At 37.0% G+C, this 17,726-nt stretch overlaps 1 protein-coding gene across 3 annotated transcripts in view; it reads left to right on the forward strand.

The window, feature by feature from the left end:
* Window positions 1-17,726, forward strand: part of pard3bb (par-3 family cell polarity regulator beta b) — a 325,627-nt gene that overhangs the window by 100,737 nt on the left and 207,164 nt on the right. For all 3 annotated transcript variants that reach the window (XM_084121943.1, XM_084121945.1, XM_084121944.1), the window contains exon 6: window positions 5,848-5,924. In XM_084121943.1, the coding sequence (XP_083978069.1) occupies window positions 5,848-5,924 (77 nt within the window). The remainder of the gene's footprint in view (window positions 1-5,847; window positions 5,925-17,726) is intronic.

Here is a 17,726-nt window from a genome sequence, read left to right on the forward strand (position 1 = left end):
AGACATGAATTTCGTTTACCCAGATAAGCAAGCTTATATTGTTGCCATGGATGATTTGTGAAAATCTGGTCACTGAATGCAATGATTGATCGATCATAAGCAAGTATTCCAGAGAGCTGTGTTAGTCAGCTGTTCATTATTAAAAAAATAAACCCCAACAGGGTGATCAAGTCTTGTTTTAATTGTTTTTTGATTGTGATAGTGCCTATATTGGCCTGTAACAAAATGGTACCATTTTTTTTAAGGCTATTGTTTGTTTCAAGTCGTCTTTAAGCTTTTTCTGGTCTGTGATCTGTCACGTGCGTGTTTATTAGTCTGTCCTGCCATCATTAGAACAGTCGCCCTCTGGGAGGATCTCAGTGTCTGCTAATTGCTCTGGGAGTATTTTTTGTATCTCGAACCCTCTGGGTTTAATAGTCACCAAGAAGTGATACTTTAAATGTATCACTTGTTAGAGCTGTGATGCCTGTCTTCCTGTGGGGGAAGTTTGTGTGTGTGTGTTTGATGGTAAATAACACCACACTTCCTGTGAGGAATTGGTTGAATATCGTTGACAGAGGTTCTTTCCGCCTTTGCTCATGGTCCACCTGCTGTGTCGATGGGAATAGACAACAAACCAGACAAAGCTTGTCAACTTCGATCCTTGATTATTCTTTGTCTCACTGAATAAGGTTTAAATAATTTGTGTCTTTAAAGGAATAGTTCACCTGAAATTAAAATGTTTTCACTCACCATTACTTACCGGTAATCATTTTTGTTATTGTTATATTCTCTGTATTTGTTTACTTCTGTGAAACTTGCATACATTGAAAGTGTACTTACAAACTCCAAAATGGACAGAAAAGCACTATAAAAGTGGTTCATATAATCAAAATATGTTGAAGCCAAATGATAGCTTTGTGTTAGGAACAGACTGAGATGTTTATGTTGCAATAACGTGGCACTATGATGGTTAGATACCCTGCTACTTCAATAGAACTTAAAGGGATAGTTCACCCAAAAATGAAAATCTGTCATTCATTACTCACCCTCTTGTCGTTCCAAACCCATAAAACTTTCGTTGATCTTCGGAACAAAAATGAAGATCTTTTTAATGACATCTGGGAGCTTTCTGTCCCTTCACTGACAATCCAAATGAATTGAGCTTGTCAAGCGCATCAAGCAAGCATGTTTGAGCTTGTTTACTATATTTGATGTGCTCTATGTATTTGCGTTGAGCAATGTTTATCTATGACAAAAGTCTAAATAAAATCTGTTCTTATAAAGTTATTGTATCTCTTCAGAACACTTGAATTAAACCACTTGATTCATATGGCTTACTTTTATCAACTTTTTGAAGTTTTTGATGAACCTTTTCAAAGTTTTAGTGTTATTGATGTTTAATGGAGGGACAGACATCTCTCAAGTTTCATTTATATCATTTATATTTTGAATATGAACAAATTAAAGTCTTATGCGCTTGGAACAACAATGATTTGTGGGTGAATGATCTCTTTAATGTTTACTATTTTCATGTACTTTGGTATTTGGATGGTACCCCAAGGCATTTCAAAGAACATCAGGGTAGAATGCCCAAAAACACCATGGCATGTTTTTGTCAGTGTATTTCATATTACTTTGTGTGTGCTTATGTGCATGTTTGGTTTGATTTTCAGCACATCTGCATTGTTTTTCCCAAATCTCAACAATGCTATTCATGTAGTTGTACATCTCGTCCACATTAAATGCTGAAGCCCAACAGAGCTGCTTTGAGTGTAATGTAAAAGTACATTTGAAACGGTGCTTTTCATAGGCTGGTAACCATCATCAGCTTGAACTAGTAATTGGAACAGATGTCTTCATTTAGAAGACAGGAATGTGATGTTTGCCTCTGTTAAAACGATGAAACACCTATATATATATATATATAGACAAGCAAACTCTCATAACCCTCTCAGCATGTGGTACGTATCCCATCATACCCTCCAGTGTGTTTGCTTCCCCTTTTGGCTCTATCAAGGCTGTCGCGGTCTCTTTGTTCGGCACCGTTCCATTACTGCCAGCTCCATCCGTGTTATTCATTAGACAAGGGTCAGCGTGAGGAGATCAGCCACTACGAGCAAATAAAACCGGTGACATGCTCATCAGATCATCAGTCAGCCGCTAGATTAATGCTTTTGTTCTTTAATTAGCAACAGCACCAAACCGTGACTCAAACGGCACAAACTAATCATTAAAAATGAGAGGAGAATGAATCACAGACTCACTCTTGTTTTCATTTTCTTTCTTTTTTTGTGGTGGGTGTTTATGTACCTTCTGCGTGCCCATTAAAAATATGTTTTGTGTGTGTATTAACAAGGGAACAAGCCCATCAGTTGTCACTGTTCCGTTAATTGTTTGCAGTGCCTCGTTTATGAAAGTAGGCGTTTTGACATAACTGCACATGCTGGTTATGTCAGCTTTCAGGATGATGAAGAGTTAACGCTCGTAGTCTCTTCACTGCCTGGGTTGGCACTTGAAGACACATTTAACATGCAGTAGTTTATGTAGTGCCTTAAGCTCCATTTTCAAACCCAGTGTTTCTTACAAAGGGCGTATGGTAAAGTAGAAAAGACGTTCAAGCCTACATCCTGACTCTTTTTACTGGAAATACCAAGCTCTCTTCGGTTTTACAGCTGGTACTTGGTCTTAAATCTTAAATTTTATACTTTTGCCTGAAGTATACTTATAAATCGGTTATAGAAAACCACTGTTCTTCCTTTTTATTGAGTCTTGGGATTAAATGTTCTGTTTTTTGCTATTGTTCCTTTTAAAATATTTAATGATCTCTGTTATGCTGTTAGGCTAACCTGTTTGTATAGGAAACCCTGATAAATGAGGTTGGCAATAAAGAGTTGCTTTGTTTTGTGAATATAAGAGAGTCCAAATGATAGTTTGGAAACAATGAAACGAAATCGTGAACGGAAGTTGGAATGGCATGAGGTTAAATAAACGTTGGTAGAACTATTTAAAATTCCATTCACATCAAGGATGGTACTACTGTATAATGATAACTTTAACCATTTTAAACCAAGTTTTTTTTTTAAAAAGGCACTATTTGTTAACTAGAGCTAAATTTGCTCTAAAGAATAGCGGAGTCTACATCACAACTTGATTAATAACAACACCGATATCGTTGGAATAACTTTAAAAAAAATTTTTTTTCCAGCTGATAAATGATAAAAATCATTAACATTGGAACATAACTGTAGCACTTGAATTAACATGTTCTTGGTGTGAATGGATCTTAATACAGTTTATTGATAGCAAAGTTAATTGTTCACAGAATTTAGTATTTTAATGTAGCTTGGTATTTAAATATTTACTTGAGTAATCTGCAGACATGCAGATCTGTGAGGTACAGTTGGCTAATATTTCAGTCTCTAATACTTCAAAATAGGGCTGTGTTTTACCAGCTACCTCACAATCTGATGCATATTTAAAAAAAAAAAAAAGTGCCATGATTTGATATATTGCGTTCTACTGTATCTCAATATCATAAATGGATCCTGACTAATATAGCAGCAAATGCTCAAGAGAGTTTGAGAAATGTTTCTGTAGATTTAGACAATCTGCTTCTTAACTTGGAAATTATCTTCGAAAATATGATGTCATTTGAATGTACCCATCAAAAATAGTAATATAATAGTGACCAAAGTAATGATACAATATTATCACAAAATAACACTTTTATTTCAAATACTCTTTTAGCGTTATTGGGCCCAAGCGTTATTGGGCCACCAGCATGGTATATTAAACGGCCTGCTCCTTTCTTCTCAAAGATTCTGACCTCGTTCCTTAAATCACACTTTTAGCTTTCTAAAGGACCGTTTTGAGAGGCAGGGGTTTGATTGACAGGTGCTAATGGGGTCAGAGGTTACAGGCAAGTACATTAGGGCTTTCTGCTCATGCTGACCCCTGCCACACTTTCTGTCAGAGCTGAAGGGCAGCATGATGCATTTCTGCTGCTCGATACATCTGAGTGACCGGCCCTCCCTACGGACGTCACCCCCACCGCCCCGGCCCAAAACTACATACTATATATTACTACTGTGGTCAGTAGACACCTCTCGGTTGATTAAAGCAACGTTTTCACACCGTTTGTTTCAGTTGTTCTCATTAATGCCTATGTCGGTGTTCACAAAATCAGATAAGCTTGGCACAACATCTGCTAAATGATGTCTTCGGTATAAACATAGCCATCCAAGTGAAGCCTGAAATGCCACATACAATTAATTATTGCATTTCATTGGACACACGCATGTTGATATTCCTTGTGCAAGTCATTATCCTGTTACAAACCGCATTTACACACATATGTGGTACATTAGCCTATTTGTAATTACTGTCAAACACAATGCGACACACACACTCATGCACTAGTAAAAGCAGCTACATGACTAATGATCATTCTCAAATCCTGACATGAGATAAATTTGGTGTTTTTCTTGAGAGAATTTCATCAGTTCTGGCACATCCGCTCTAATGGTCTTTTAATGCTCAAATCAGCAGTCATTTCTGTCAGACGAAATTCCTCCCTTGAGCCTTTGCAACCGGTTGGCAAGTAAAATAACATCCTATTATGTGGCTCTTTTTCATAAGGAGATATAAAGGAGATTCGTTTTGCTCGTCATTAGCTAGCGTTTGCATTTATTGCCTGTTTATTTTACCATTAAATGTATCTTCCTACTTTATGTTCTTTGTAAGTGTTTTTTTTAGGGGTTTTCATAAAGTATGTGTTCTTGCATCCCATCTGTGCTTTTTAAATGTTGTTCTATGAATGTGCATCAAACAGACATATTTGGTTGTGTAGTCGCATCTCCCACCATATGCTTTGAATTTTTAAGATGTGCAAAGCTGAAATAGTTTAAGCTTAATCTTTTAAATAGTTTAATATTATTTTTTTTTACTTTTAAAAATATATACTGAAATCAGACTTCTGCTTGTTTATGCATTTACGTTGGGTAACACTTTATTTTATAGTGTCCTTGTTACATGTTACATGTACTTAACATTGTAATAACAGTAAATTATGCAATATTATTACATGCAGCTATCTCTAAACAAAACCCTTATATCCTAAACCTAACCCTATAGTAAGTATAGTTAATTAATATTACTGAGTACTTAAATGTATAATTACACTCAGGGCCTAAAACTAACTTGGCCAATGGCCGGTGACAGGAAAATTTACCGGCTATACATATTTTTTACCAGCCATGAAACATCTAGATTAATCCTCTTTAAAATTATAGAAGTTATTCAGTAAAGAGCAGTGAGTGATTTTTCTTTGTCTTTTGTTGATTTATTAAATTTTACATTCAATTTTAGGAATAGGCTGCTGTCACTTTAAGAGCTATTTACATTCCCTTAAGACATAAATTACTTTGTTATGGGAATTTTACAGTTTTGTTTGAAAATGTCTGTTCAAGCGCAAGATGACATGAAAGAGAGCTCAATTCAGTATCTGTGTGCTTTCTGAGACATGGATTTCGGGAAATTGAGTTCCCTTTTGTGTCTTGTGTTTTCGTGACGATGCAGCACTGGCCCGTCATCTGTCCTGAGCGCCGTTCGCGTTTGTTCACTTTGACACAATTTCATATCTCACCATCTGATTTTTACTCTCATTTGGCGCTTGACGAGTGTTAGTTTTAGGCCCTGATTACACTGTGACACAGACACCTTAAAATAAAGTGTAACCTTGTGAGTAACATTGTGAGTCATCCTATTAATGTTAATAATTTTGCATATTTGTTTGGCTTTTGCAGTTTATTGTAATTTTTCTTGCAGTTTCTCATGGTTTTCTGTACATTTGACCTGTTTTCGTAGGGGATGCACGTACAGACTGACATGGACTTTACAGCCAAGGAAACCGGCAACAACAAATCTGGCCATTTTGGTGTCAAGTAAGATGTGTGTGTGTGTCACATTCATACTATCGTTCAAAAGTTTGGGGTCAGGAATTATTTTATTTAAAAAATTTTTTTTTTATACTTTTATTTTTATGGTGCAATGAATTGATTAAAAGTGAAAGTAAAGACATTTATAATACTACATAATTGATTTCCATTTCAAATCAATGCTTTTTACACGTTCTATTCATCAAAGTATCCTAAAAAAAAAAAAGGTTTCCGCAAAAATATGAAGCATCTGTTTAAAACTTGATAATAATAAGAACTGTTTCTTAAGCAGCATATATATATATTATAATGGTTTCTGAAGGATCATGTGACACTGAAGACCGGAATAATGATGCTGAAAATTCAGCATCAAAGTAAATGCAGCCTTGGTGTGCATAAGAGACAAAAACTTTGTATCGACCCCAAACTTTTGAATGGTACTGTATGTATTGTCGAATCCAAAAATGTGAGACCACTAGTAAAAATTATTATATTTTTTACATTCTTTTTAAGTTTAATAACATAACTGCCACTACAAATGTGAATGTTATTAACATAACAATTTAAGTAGAAAGTTGAATTGAAAAATGAGTGTATATATGATACATTGATGTATACAGTGGTTAAAGTGGGATTTGGCAGGTGGGGGAACCCTCAAACTTTGTGTACTGTAGGTGCAACAGGGAAAAATGACTCACCGTAGGACAACATATTGAGTATCGTGGTATAGCAATACTTTTTGGGACGAGTGTCACTGTGGCACCAAGTATGACAATATACTTATTTACTTGATATTTTAATGGTTTTATTTTGGTCCATCTACAGTACATCTACACTGATATGATGACGATACCATGTTAAAATTGAAAATTCGGATTTCTCTGACCTACATATGTGCAATTTAAGACTTTTGAAGGCCAAAAATAGATAAGAAATAGCTTTAAAACCATGTCAGTGGGCCTTACATTATTTGTCAATACCTGCTCTCTCCTCATCTCCATCTTTCTTTTTCTCTCAGTCTCCTTATCCTGCCCTTTTTCTTCCCCTCCTAAAGCTGAACTTTGACTGATAGTCTTTTCATTTTCGTCTGTCAGTGAAGAAAGTAAACAGGCTCAACTGATATCTATATGTTTTATGAATCATTTTCTGAGACAAGTTAATTTGCTCAAGGCTACCAGGAAAGCTGTAGCCTAAGTCAGTATTACCAATAGGAACCTTCTACAAGCTTTGGAATTTGAAAATGTCTGTTTTTAAATGTTAAAAGTAATTTTAAATGATAACAATTATAGGCTACGTTTACCGCAGTTGGTGGAATTGGCAGACGTTCCCACGTCAAAGGTTACATAATGTTAAAACTAATCCTGCTATTGATATCTTTGTAAGACTGCCGACTCTATAGAACAGTGGAAAGGGAAAACAAATGTCCGGCGGATATCGAACCTAAAACTAACTTTACCGCGCTCATCCACCTTGTAATCGCTGGCGTTCAGAGGGGAAGAAGGACTTTGTGTGCATGCGTGAATCGTAGATGCACTCAAATCAGACAGCAGAACCGTGACTGAGAACATAACGTCTGGAAGCGTGTTTGTGAAGGCGTTTGTGATATTACGTTTTGATTTGACGCGGAAGGACTCCTTCAGAAGGAGCACCAGGCTGGCTGCAATTTGACGTGGACTCATCATTGTTTTTAACAATAGCATTCCATTGCGCTAATCAATTAATTAATCTATTGATTTATTGATTTATTTGAGGTGCCAGAACGCAGTCCCCTGGATGTATATATAATACACCAGATGATCATGTTCTCCAGCCTGATTTGAGAATGATCAGTGGAAATAAACATCTGACCATCTAGCCTATACATCACTAGAGATCTAGAAATAGTTCAGAATCTATATCATTTCGTCATTTTACATCATACATTTTCTTTTGTTTTTTTCATTTTTATTTATCTCCAGGTTTGAATTGAAGAATCCCAGATTTGCATTGAGGTCTTATACTTTCAGACCCCACTGTACTGTACATGTTGTTGTTTTTGTTGTTTAATCTGTTCTATTTTTCTCCCTCTCTCTTTCTCTTCCTCTTATCATATCATTAGCTAACATTCCAATTTTCCTGCTCCTCATTGAGAAGATCAAGGCTTTGTGGCACTTGCATATAAAATGATTATTCATTAAGCATCTTCAGAAAGCAGAGGGGAAGGGCTCACACAACACAAACAAACACATGCATTAATCAAGGAGAGAGATGACTAATGAGCCAGTCTGGGATTAGAGACTCTCTCGCCAGCCTCCTCTGAATCCCAGAGCGCTTCTGAAGGCACACACCCGGCCTTCAATACCTCTGATCGACACTTCTAATACACTCTCTGTTCCTGTACAACAGCAACACACACTCTTTAGACAGGACCATGGTGGTGTGGGTGGCATTGCTTTTAAGGCGATCCACAGAAATTTACAGTAAAAAACTTAGTTATCAATTTGATGGCGGATCCAGAAAGGTTCAAACGACAATCACCAGTGACAACTGGAGATTCACCCGTTGTAAAACGCAAAAGACCTCGGACTTCGGAGACTGCAACCGGGCCCATGCGAAAACAAGGATAAATATCGGAAGGGCATTAAATGTAGTCACGCAATGATGATGTTGTTAACATTAACAATTTGAGAACAAAGTATAATTTGCACGGTTTGACGTGATATGATAAAACGATCGTTAGATTTAATCAGCGCAATTTACTGCAATGCTTTTTTTTCCCCTTAGTTGGTCAGAACAAAAGTGGATGGTACTTGCTTGTTTAGATCACATTTTCCGGTGAAAATTCTTATGTTGGTCATACTTCCAAAAAGTAGAATCTGTGATTCCGAATGACAGTATCCACACCGGCGCGGTGACTGACAGCCGCACATTCTCCTCAAAACATTGGATTCATCCGCGCTGTGCCGTGCCGAAGCACAATCCACGTAAAGTTGATAATTCCGCGAATAACTGCAATTGCAGATTTCGAACAGAGATGGCGACAAAGAGGAAAAACTACGGACTGCAGCTTTAAATTTACAGTAAAAAATGTAGTTTGTTAACTGATATAATGTTAATATTCAGACCTAATGAAGTGCTAATATCTGTTTTGTACCTTTGTAATACACTGACAACCACCAAAAACAGGTGGTGATGAGAAAGTCACATGATGAATCAAAGAGAATCAAAAGCAGCTTTTCCACAAGATGAAGTAAATACTAATATATAGAAGGTGTGCACACGTCATTCACTCAGATACTAAACTCCATAATGGTAACACTAACTAATGCAATAAACATTAATTTAACAACATTAGATTAAACTTAAAACCCTAATGTACATACAGTAACTGATAAGAAAAAAAGAAGAAAAAAAAAAACTACGAAGAAAACGTTATTTCAACAAAAATGCATCAAATGTGAAGTGTTCAAATGTGAATTGGAGTAGCCTATGAATGGAATATCATTACTATGTGTCTAGATGAGTGGAGGCATGTGTTCCTCTTACCTCGTACAAGTTAACATTTTGTTCTGTTTATTATTATGAATTAAATTTGAATTTTTTCTCCAATAATAACTTTGAAAAACTTATTTTTTTCTTTCAAAATTGCATTTTTATTTAATTTTTTATCTCTTGTCTTGCATGCTTTCATTCTGTTGGATATCATATCTTAGTTTATGCATTCTGGTGATTTTGGAAAGGCTACCATCTTTGTTATAATATGTTCTAAATCTACGTGAATTTGATTGTTTGAATTCTTAAGTTAGACACATAGTTGTAGATCTTTGAGGATTTATTTTTTGTTTGCAACAGAAAGGATTTTGCAAGAGTCAAAAAATCCCCCAAAGCACATTCAGAGCACAGACGGACAGTGTGGAGGGTTGATAGGGTCACTTCCTCTCAGCATGACTCCTCTACCACGTCTTACACCAGACTCTCACCATAGCAACCGGCTGTGCCATCACTGTGAGGAATACTGGATGCTCTCTGCTCTCGGCAAATGATCCTTGAAATTGAGAGGGAAAAAATGAATTATCACTTGCACTTTGAATATAGAAATTGAAAGCCATAAGTACGGCCAGCACTTTGCTAATAACAGTTAGAGGTTGTAGGAATGTGCAATTCCAAGAAAGTGTTCAGTGGGTTTATGGTTGGTCACCTTAAAGGAATACTTCACTCGCCCTCAAGTCGTTTCAAAGCCATATGACTTTTTCGTCCGTGAAACGCAAAATGAGAGTTTTTGAAAAATTGCAACACGTTTGGAAAAGTTTTTAATGACCATGTCTGTCAAGATCCAGAAAGGACGACGACAACAAAAAACAACAACACCCTAACAGTACTATAAAATAGTCCTATAATATAGTCCTATAATATAGTCCTATAATATAATATAATAATGAATTTCTTAAATCATGCCCTGAAAGCTTATATCTTATTGGTATTTTTTCCCCAGTGAGTTAAAAAAAATTGCTACTATGTGAATAAAGTCTACTGGAATGCATTTTTCAGGGATGTAGTTTCACTTGTTGTGAGAAAACAACAGCAACAACAAAAATGCTCAGTGGACCTCATTCATGAAACACAAGCATAAAGTATTTCCATGTAATCATTGGTACAACTATTCTCACATAAATTGTTGCTTTGAATTCAATGCGACAGTTTACATGAGAATTGTTTTACGAATGATTTACCTTGATATTTACTGCTTGTGTTTCATGATTGAGGCTCGGTATGAATATACCTTTACTGTCAACTGGAAAACAGGAAAGGGGGAAAATAAGTGTAATGTCTGAGCATAGATGGTAGAGTCCTGATAAACCATGTGTGTTATGATAAGGAGACTGATATACACTTGGACTACAGATGGAAATGAAGCCAATTAGTAAAGTTATACTTTGCGTATTGCTAGCTGTGTGTGTGAGCTATATATAGATCCACTGTGTGTGTGTGTGTGTGTTGTGGGGCTGAGCGATGTATAGCATCCGCCACTGTTTTCAGCTGGATTGATACTGTTGTAGTTCTTACATTTTAAATTATGAATCTACTTTTTTAAATGATGGTTCCTCGACTGGAAGAACACACACACACAAAAAAAAAGTTGTTGTTTTTTCTTTGTATTTGTCTATATTTTTAATCATTTCAACTAGTACTCAAATGTTAATTGTGATAAGTGCTTAAATGGTTAAAAGAAAATCATTTATAATAAAGAAATTATAAATGGCTTCTTTCACACAGTGTTGTTCACCAATTTTTACACAAGATTGGCTGTTATTTATTTATTTTAATTTATATGGACCATGAAAACAATACCTGGAAAAGCACATTTACCTTATCTAACATTCAAAACTTTGTGGTCAGTCAGATTTTTTTAAAGAATTTTGTTTTAAAAAGTCAGTTATTTCACCAAGGCTATTTTTGATAAAAAAAAAAAAAAAAGTAGTAATATTGTGAAATATTATTGCAATTCTAGATTCATTCAAGTGTTTTCTGTTTAAATATATTTTAAAATGTAACTCCAGTCTTCAGTGTCACATGATCCTTCAGAAATCATTCTAATATGCTGATTTGATGCTCAAGAAACTTTTCTTATTTTTATTAATGTTGAAAATAGTTGTGCTGCTTAATATATTTGTGAAAACAAACCATGATTAATTTTGCAAGATTCTTTGATGAATATAAAGTACAAAAGAACAGCATTTATTATAAATATTTTGTAACATCAAATGTTGTTACTGTCACTTTTCTTTAATTCATCCTTCATGAATAAAATTGCTTAATAAATGTCAATTTATTAATGATAATAATTATTATTATATTATAATAACATTAATTTTGAATGTTGAATTTTATATAAAATATATATAAATCTGTATCAAAAATATTGATTGTTTTAAATGCATATTGATACTGAAATATGTGAAACCCTTCCAATACTTATTTTCCGAAGAATAGATACATGATACCAGCTGCTCTCTCTCTCTCTCTCTCTCTCTCTCTCTCTCTCTCTCTCTCTCTCTCTCTCTCTCTCTCCGACAGCGAGTTGACACCCACCCACCACCCCTTACTCATTTGTTTCTTTTGCTTCGGATGGATATTGTTGGTGTTACAGGGCTTGCATTTCGGGGAGGGATTGCGTGTGTTGTCCATAATCCAGTTATGTTTTAAGTGAACGTGAACAGTTGAGAAAAAAACAAAAGAAAAACACCTTTGTAGCAGTGTAATGGATCCGTGTGTCAGGTCTTAAAGTGACAGCAGCCTAATATACCTAATATATTTAAAATTTATTAAAAATATGCCAGATTTTCCCCATGGTATCGATGTCAAAATTGTGGCCGGTAAAAATGCTGAGTGTCTAGTAACTTTGGAAAACCACTAGCCACATGCTTTACCACTGAGATATTAAATACCCTATATATATTTTTAATGATTCAAATAATTAATGGAATCAGAGTTTTGAATAGATACATTGAAACAGAATGCTCAGTAGTAAACTTAATGGACAAACAATGTTTTACTTAGTTTGATATCATCTGCAAATATATTGTTAGCCCAGCTCCACTTTTCTGAAACACTCTCCGTCTCATTATTATCAGTCTGTCTGAACCTACCATCACAGTTTCTGTCTTTTTTTCCAATTCACTTTCTCCATTTCTCTCAGACTGTTTTATATTTCCTCTGTATGTGTGTCTCATATGGCCTTTTTGCACCCGTCTGTTGTATTTCCATCTCCCATCACTTCATCATCTTATTGTGTCATTGGCGTCTGCCACTGAGGCCCCTTCTCCATAAGCACTTCACTTCTCCACCTTTGTTGCTTCTCTCCCTCTCTGTCTGTTTTCCCTTCTTTTCCTTCATCTATCTGTCTTTCTCTGTGTAGTCATTCTGAGGGGCCACAGACTCATCTGTGCGCTCTTATCTGCTGTGCCATTGTGCCGTTGACTCCCTGCTGTCAACCCCTCGGGCCTCTTTCACACTGACACCCGTTTATCATCATCCTCTCATCACCCTCTCTGCCAATCACACACACACATCCACTGATAACCATCCGCTTTATCAGAGAGACAGTGAGAAAATCTTAAACTCTAACCCCATCAGCGTTGAGCCCGACTTCTGTGTCTAACTCTGCATTTCCTCTTAACTGATCTCGATTCAGTCTGCGGGAGAACATTTCAGACACGCCGCCTTTGGGACTTTAATTTCAGCAAAGATAAACAGCAGTATCAAAGATTTGCCTTGTATTAGTTTCTGCCACAAGATGATACCTGGGTGCTTAAGATTTTCTAATAGAAAGCATGCAATCTCTCTTGAATCAATTAACCGAGAGCTGTTCTCAAGTGAAAGGTAATTGAAGTAATGAAAAGAGGTGGCGTTGGTAATCTGGGGCTCAGCGGTCAGTATCGTAGTGGATTAGAGCCGCATTGTGATGGTGTCAACGGCGCGTCAGATCGATACTGAGTATGATGATGACGGTGATGGGGGGTGTGCTGAGAGCCCCATTTTGAGTGACAGGATGGCAGTGAGCGCCTTATATACATCCTGCGGCTCAAATGGTAGACTTAGACTTCAGATTGTGATCTCAGTTTGGGGAATTTAAAAATTTGTTGGCCTACAGGTTTGCTGTGGAGATTTAGTGAAAGTCATATTGAAGGTTTTGGAACCCGATCTTATGAGATAACGTAGCTATTTTGGTTATTAGCTAGGTAATGATTTTTAATGAATTTGAATGAATGCGATTCATGTGTAAAGAACAATTCGGCAAAAACTTGCTCAACACATCTTGAAGGCACATGTTTGATTGCACATAAGCACAATTTGAGAGCTATATTTGCTCACACAAATATAGGGTGTTCTAAGGCCATGGTCTAAAGCGCATGGCGCAAGTGCACATCCACTTTTGCTAGTTTAACGATGGGAAAAATGGTTGACGCGCGTGGCACATGGTCTAAAAGGGCTTTCCCTATTCTCTTAATGAGTAATAGGTGTGTTTTGTGCGTAACGTGCAATAGACCAATCAGAGTCTCATCTCCCATTCCCTTTAAAAGCCAGTTGCGCTTGCGCTATGACGGATTGCTATTTACATGGTGGAATTTGCAAGCGGAAAGACTGAACGCTTCTCTAGCGAGGAAACGGATCAGCTTGTATGCGAGGTTAAAGCGTGCAAACAGACCATCTACGGCAGCGGTCCCCAACCTTTTTTGCGCCACGGACCGGTTTAATATCAGACAATATTTTCACGGACCGGCCTTTAAGGTGTGGCGGATGAATACAACAAAATAAAATTATACGACCGGCATAAAAACGGGGGTATTTTTTAAATATAATAATAAACGTGAATCCAATGTGTAGGCCTACTCGCAACTTTATTAGCAGCGTCCTCGTAACATCGCGCCTAAAGACAACTGAGAAAGTCTGAACACAAACAAAATGCCCCCAAAAGAAAAAAATCTCCATGTTTTCGGTGCTGATGCGTTCATGTAACATGTAAGGGTGGCGCTGCCAATAAAGCACCTAAAAGCTGTCACAACGAACCGGCAAAATTAATGATTATGAATATGTAAGAAATAGCAGGAGACATTTTAATTGTTTACTAATAAACCAGTTTTTGTTATGTCAGTGTCGGCTGGAAAGATGAAGTTGACGATGTTGACTCGCGATCTTCGCATGTAGTGAACGCGCCAGAGAGAATTGCACACTTCATACGGATTACATAAGCAGAGAGCAGTCTGTTTTCTTTCGTTTTGAATTGTTCTGTTTAAAAGTAGACATTTCAAGCTTTCTATATGTCTCAGGTCTGTGAGGCAAGTAGGCTACCTTATCACTGAGTTTCGGTTAATTTATGAGACCAGCTCCAGCTCACGCGCCGGCGCCTCCGTGTCGTGATTATCTATTTTTAATATATTTACTTCTTATTTATTAAATCCAGACAATTGGTTGATGAAACATTGATTAAAATTAAGATACAATTAATACAAAACGAAATTAAATTTAAAGACAGGCTTTGTGCTTTCTGTTTGAGGTCTCTGTGAAAATTTTAAAGCAGTCTTTCAGTGCCGCTTTCAGAGCACTCACGTCCGTAACGGAGAACTGTCCCGTCTGTAACATAATTTTTAAAAAACTTTTTGTGAAATAAATTTCTAAATAAATGCGACTTATAATCCAGTGCGACTTAGGCTATATATGTTTGTTCTTCTTCATGGCACATTTTTTGACTGATGCGACTTATAGTCCGGAAAATACGGTAAGTTATTTATTATTTCTGTGCGGCCCGGTACCAAATGTCCCACGGACCGGTACCGGTCCGCGGCCCGGGGGTTGGGGACCCCTGATCTACGGGACAAGCCGGATTCCACCATATCTTTATGTACACAATAATAATCTTTTACATTGTAATCCTTTTATGTTTAATATTTCGCATGTTTGTGTGCTGCTGTGCGCCCCTGTGTGTGTTTTATAAGCAGATTGTACGTGCGTTGTGGACCCGCCTATAGGCACACATTACTAATGCGCCCTTTAAATAATAAAAAAAATACTGTGCCATTGACTTTTTAGACCAGGTTTCAGTTGGTCTATGGCTATTTCAGTTGCCTCAAAATAGCAACGCGCCAACAATGCGCCCGAACACACCTCGCTTTCAGACCAGCACACCCATGGGCGAACAGATGGGTGCAAATGCATTTGCTATTTAAACAACGTGGTGCAGGACGTGAAAATGCTAACTGCTTGGGGCTGACACTAGCAAAAAACACTTGCGTCATGCCACATTGCACCGGGTGTATGATAGGGCCCATACAATATGGGAAAATAGCTCAAATCAGCACATTTATGGTGCTCATTTTGGTCTTTTTTGGAGCCTGACAGGCTCAGTTTCCATTTACTCATATTGTATTGAAAGTTTGTTGGAAGAAAGCCAAACAGGTTTAGAATATAATGGGGGTGAGTGAAAACTGACTTTTTTGTAATTTTTGTGAACTAGTGTATTGTTTGGAATAATACACATTGCTAGTGCATAACCGTTACCATCGAAATTACTGCACAGATGCAGCACATAGACATATTTCTATGAGTATTATTTTATTTTCATAGAGTATTTCTGTCTTGAGTAGTGGTTAAGATGAAATGTTGCTCTAAAGTGACCTGCCAATTATTTTGTATTTGCAAAGTGCTGTTTAAGTAAGTTCTGTCTGCCCCTCTATATATTCTGATGGTAAACAGGTTTAACATTAGTCATTCTTTAATTCTGTGAGTCTGGTATATTAGTCGCTGGATACTGAGAGCAGGTTTGTACATGCGGTGCTTTCCGCATCCCTGTTGAGTGACTGGATCCCTGATTGTGAGGCCGAATTAAAGTCTTTCTGAATAGGAGGATTATTTCAACCCTGTGGGGGAGCTTTACTCTGGGTTAAACACTCACAGGTAAACACAGCCTTGTTCACACCTCTTCACATACATTTTCCATTACTCAATCCTCTCCAGCCTACATCAGACATCTCTGAATCCACAACACAATAGCCGTCGCATAAAGAAACGGCATCTGTATTCAAATAGTCCTTCATTCAGAGGAGAAGTATCGCATGTTTCTCCAGGAACTCTCGTGAAGCGGACCCACACTCAGCTTCGTACACAATCACAAGAGAGACTGTTAATCTGAACCACAGCTCTTATTTGTGCAAAGCTGCTGAAGCTCAGCACTTTGAAGATGGCGAGTTGAAAAGACGAGAGAGCTTTGGTAATTTGCTCTCTTTTATTCGTATCTGCCTTTTATTTCCCTTTTTTGTACCTTCTGTCTGTCTTGAAGGGAGAGCAGGTAAATAAAGAGGACACCTGCTCAAGTGCCCCTTTCCTGCTTCACAGCCATCCTTTCATCCGCTGTCCTCATCTTTAGATGATGTGGTATGCTTTTTTCCACCGTTCATTTGTTTGCCTATTGATGCTGGACTAACTAAAGAGGAAAAGTGGGAGTGAGGTAATGAAGGAAAGAAATTAGGGTTCTGAGCTCTGTTCCAAAGTTCTAGTATCCTTGCAAGGCTGATAGAAAAGGTAGGCAACTTCATTATGCTGTCCCTCATTTAGGCCGTATTGCTTCAAATTGTAGCCATTGCAGAGAAGATAATCCCAGGATGGAAGATGGTGGACAAAATTGAATAAATACATATAGAAATAAATACATACAATATAAATTGTAACTTATCATGCTGTTCCTCTAGCCTGCATTGAATTCAAGTGTGAATCAAGTCCTTAAATCAATCAATAATAATAATTAATCTGATTATAATCGGACTAGTAGCACAGTCAGAATAAAAAAGTTACATGCAACCACTTTAATCGGAATTAAAATTAGAATCTAATTCGGATTAGGGCTGTCACTTTTGTGAAAAAATCCTGTTTGATTTTTGAGACATAAGTGTTCATTGAATCGATTGTAAAATCGATTTTCCATGTCTAAAGACGTTTCCATTTTAAACGCCAAATATGGGCAAATCCACGGACAACTAACAGGCATTAGGACGAACGTAAAGAGGGCGCTTGAACAAGTCAGCAATATTTCTGATGATTTATTGGCGTGAAGTTTCGTGCACAGTGACAAACAGAAGTGCAACATTCTCAAAAAACAATAAGCAGAGACTTCCATAACATCAATGAAAAACATCATTGCTGGCTTCAACATGGCTGTGTTTACGATTAGAAATGTCAAACAAATTTCGCCTATGTAGGCGATTGTAGACCGTAGCCTGAATCTGTATCTGTATGAGACTGTCTGAATTAGGGGTGTGCATTGGCACTGCCCTCACA

This window comes from Abramis brama (genome assembly GCF_963993115.1).
Source record: "Abramis brama genome assembly, chromosome: 8".
In the NCBI taxonomy this organism is placed as follows: domain Eukaryota; kingdom Metazoa; phylum Chordata; class Actinopteri; order Cypriniformes; family Leuciscidae; genus Abramis; species Abramis brama.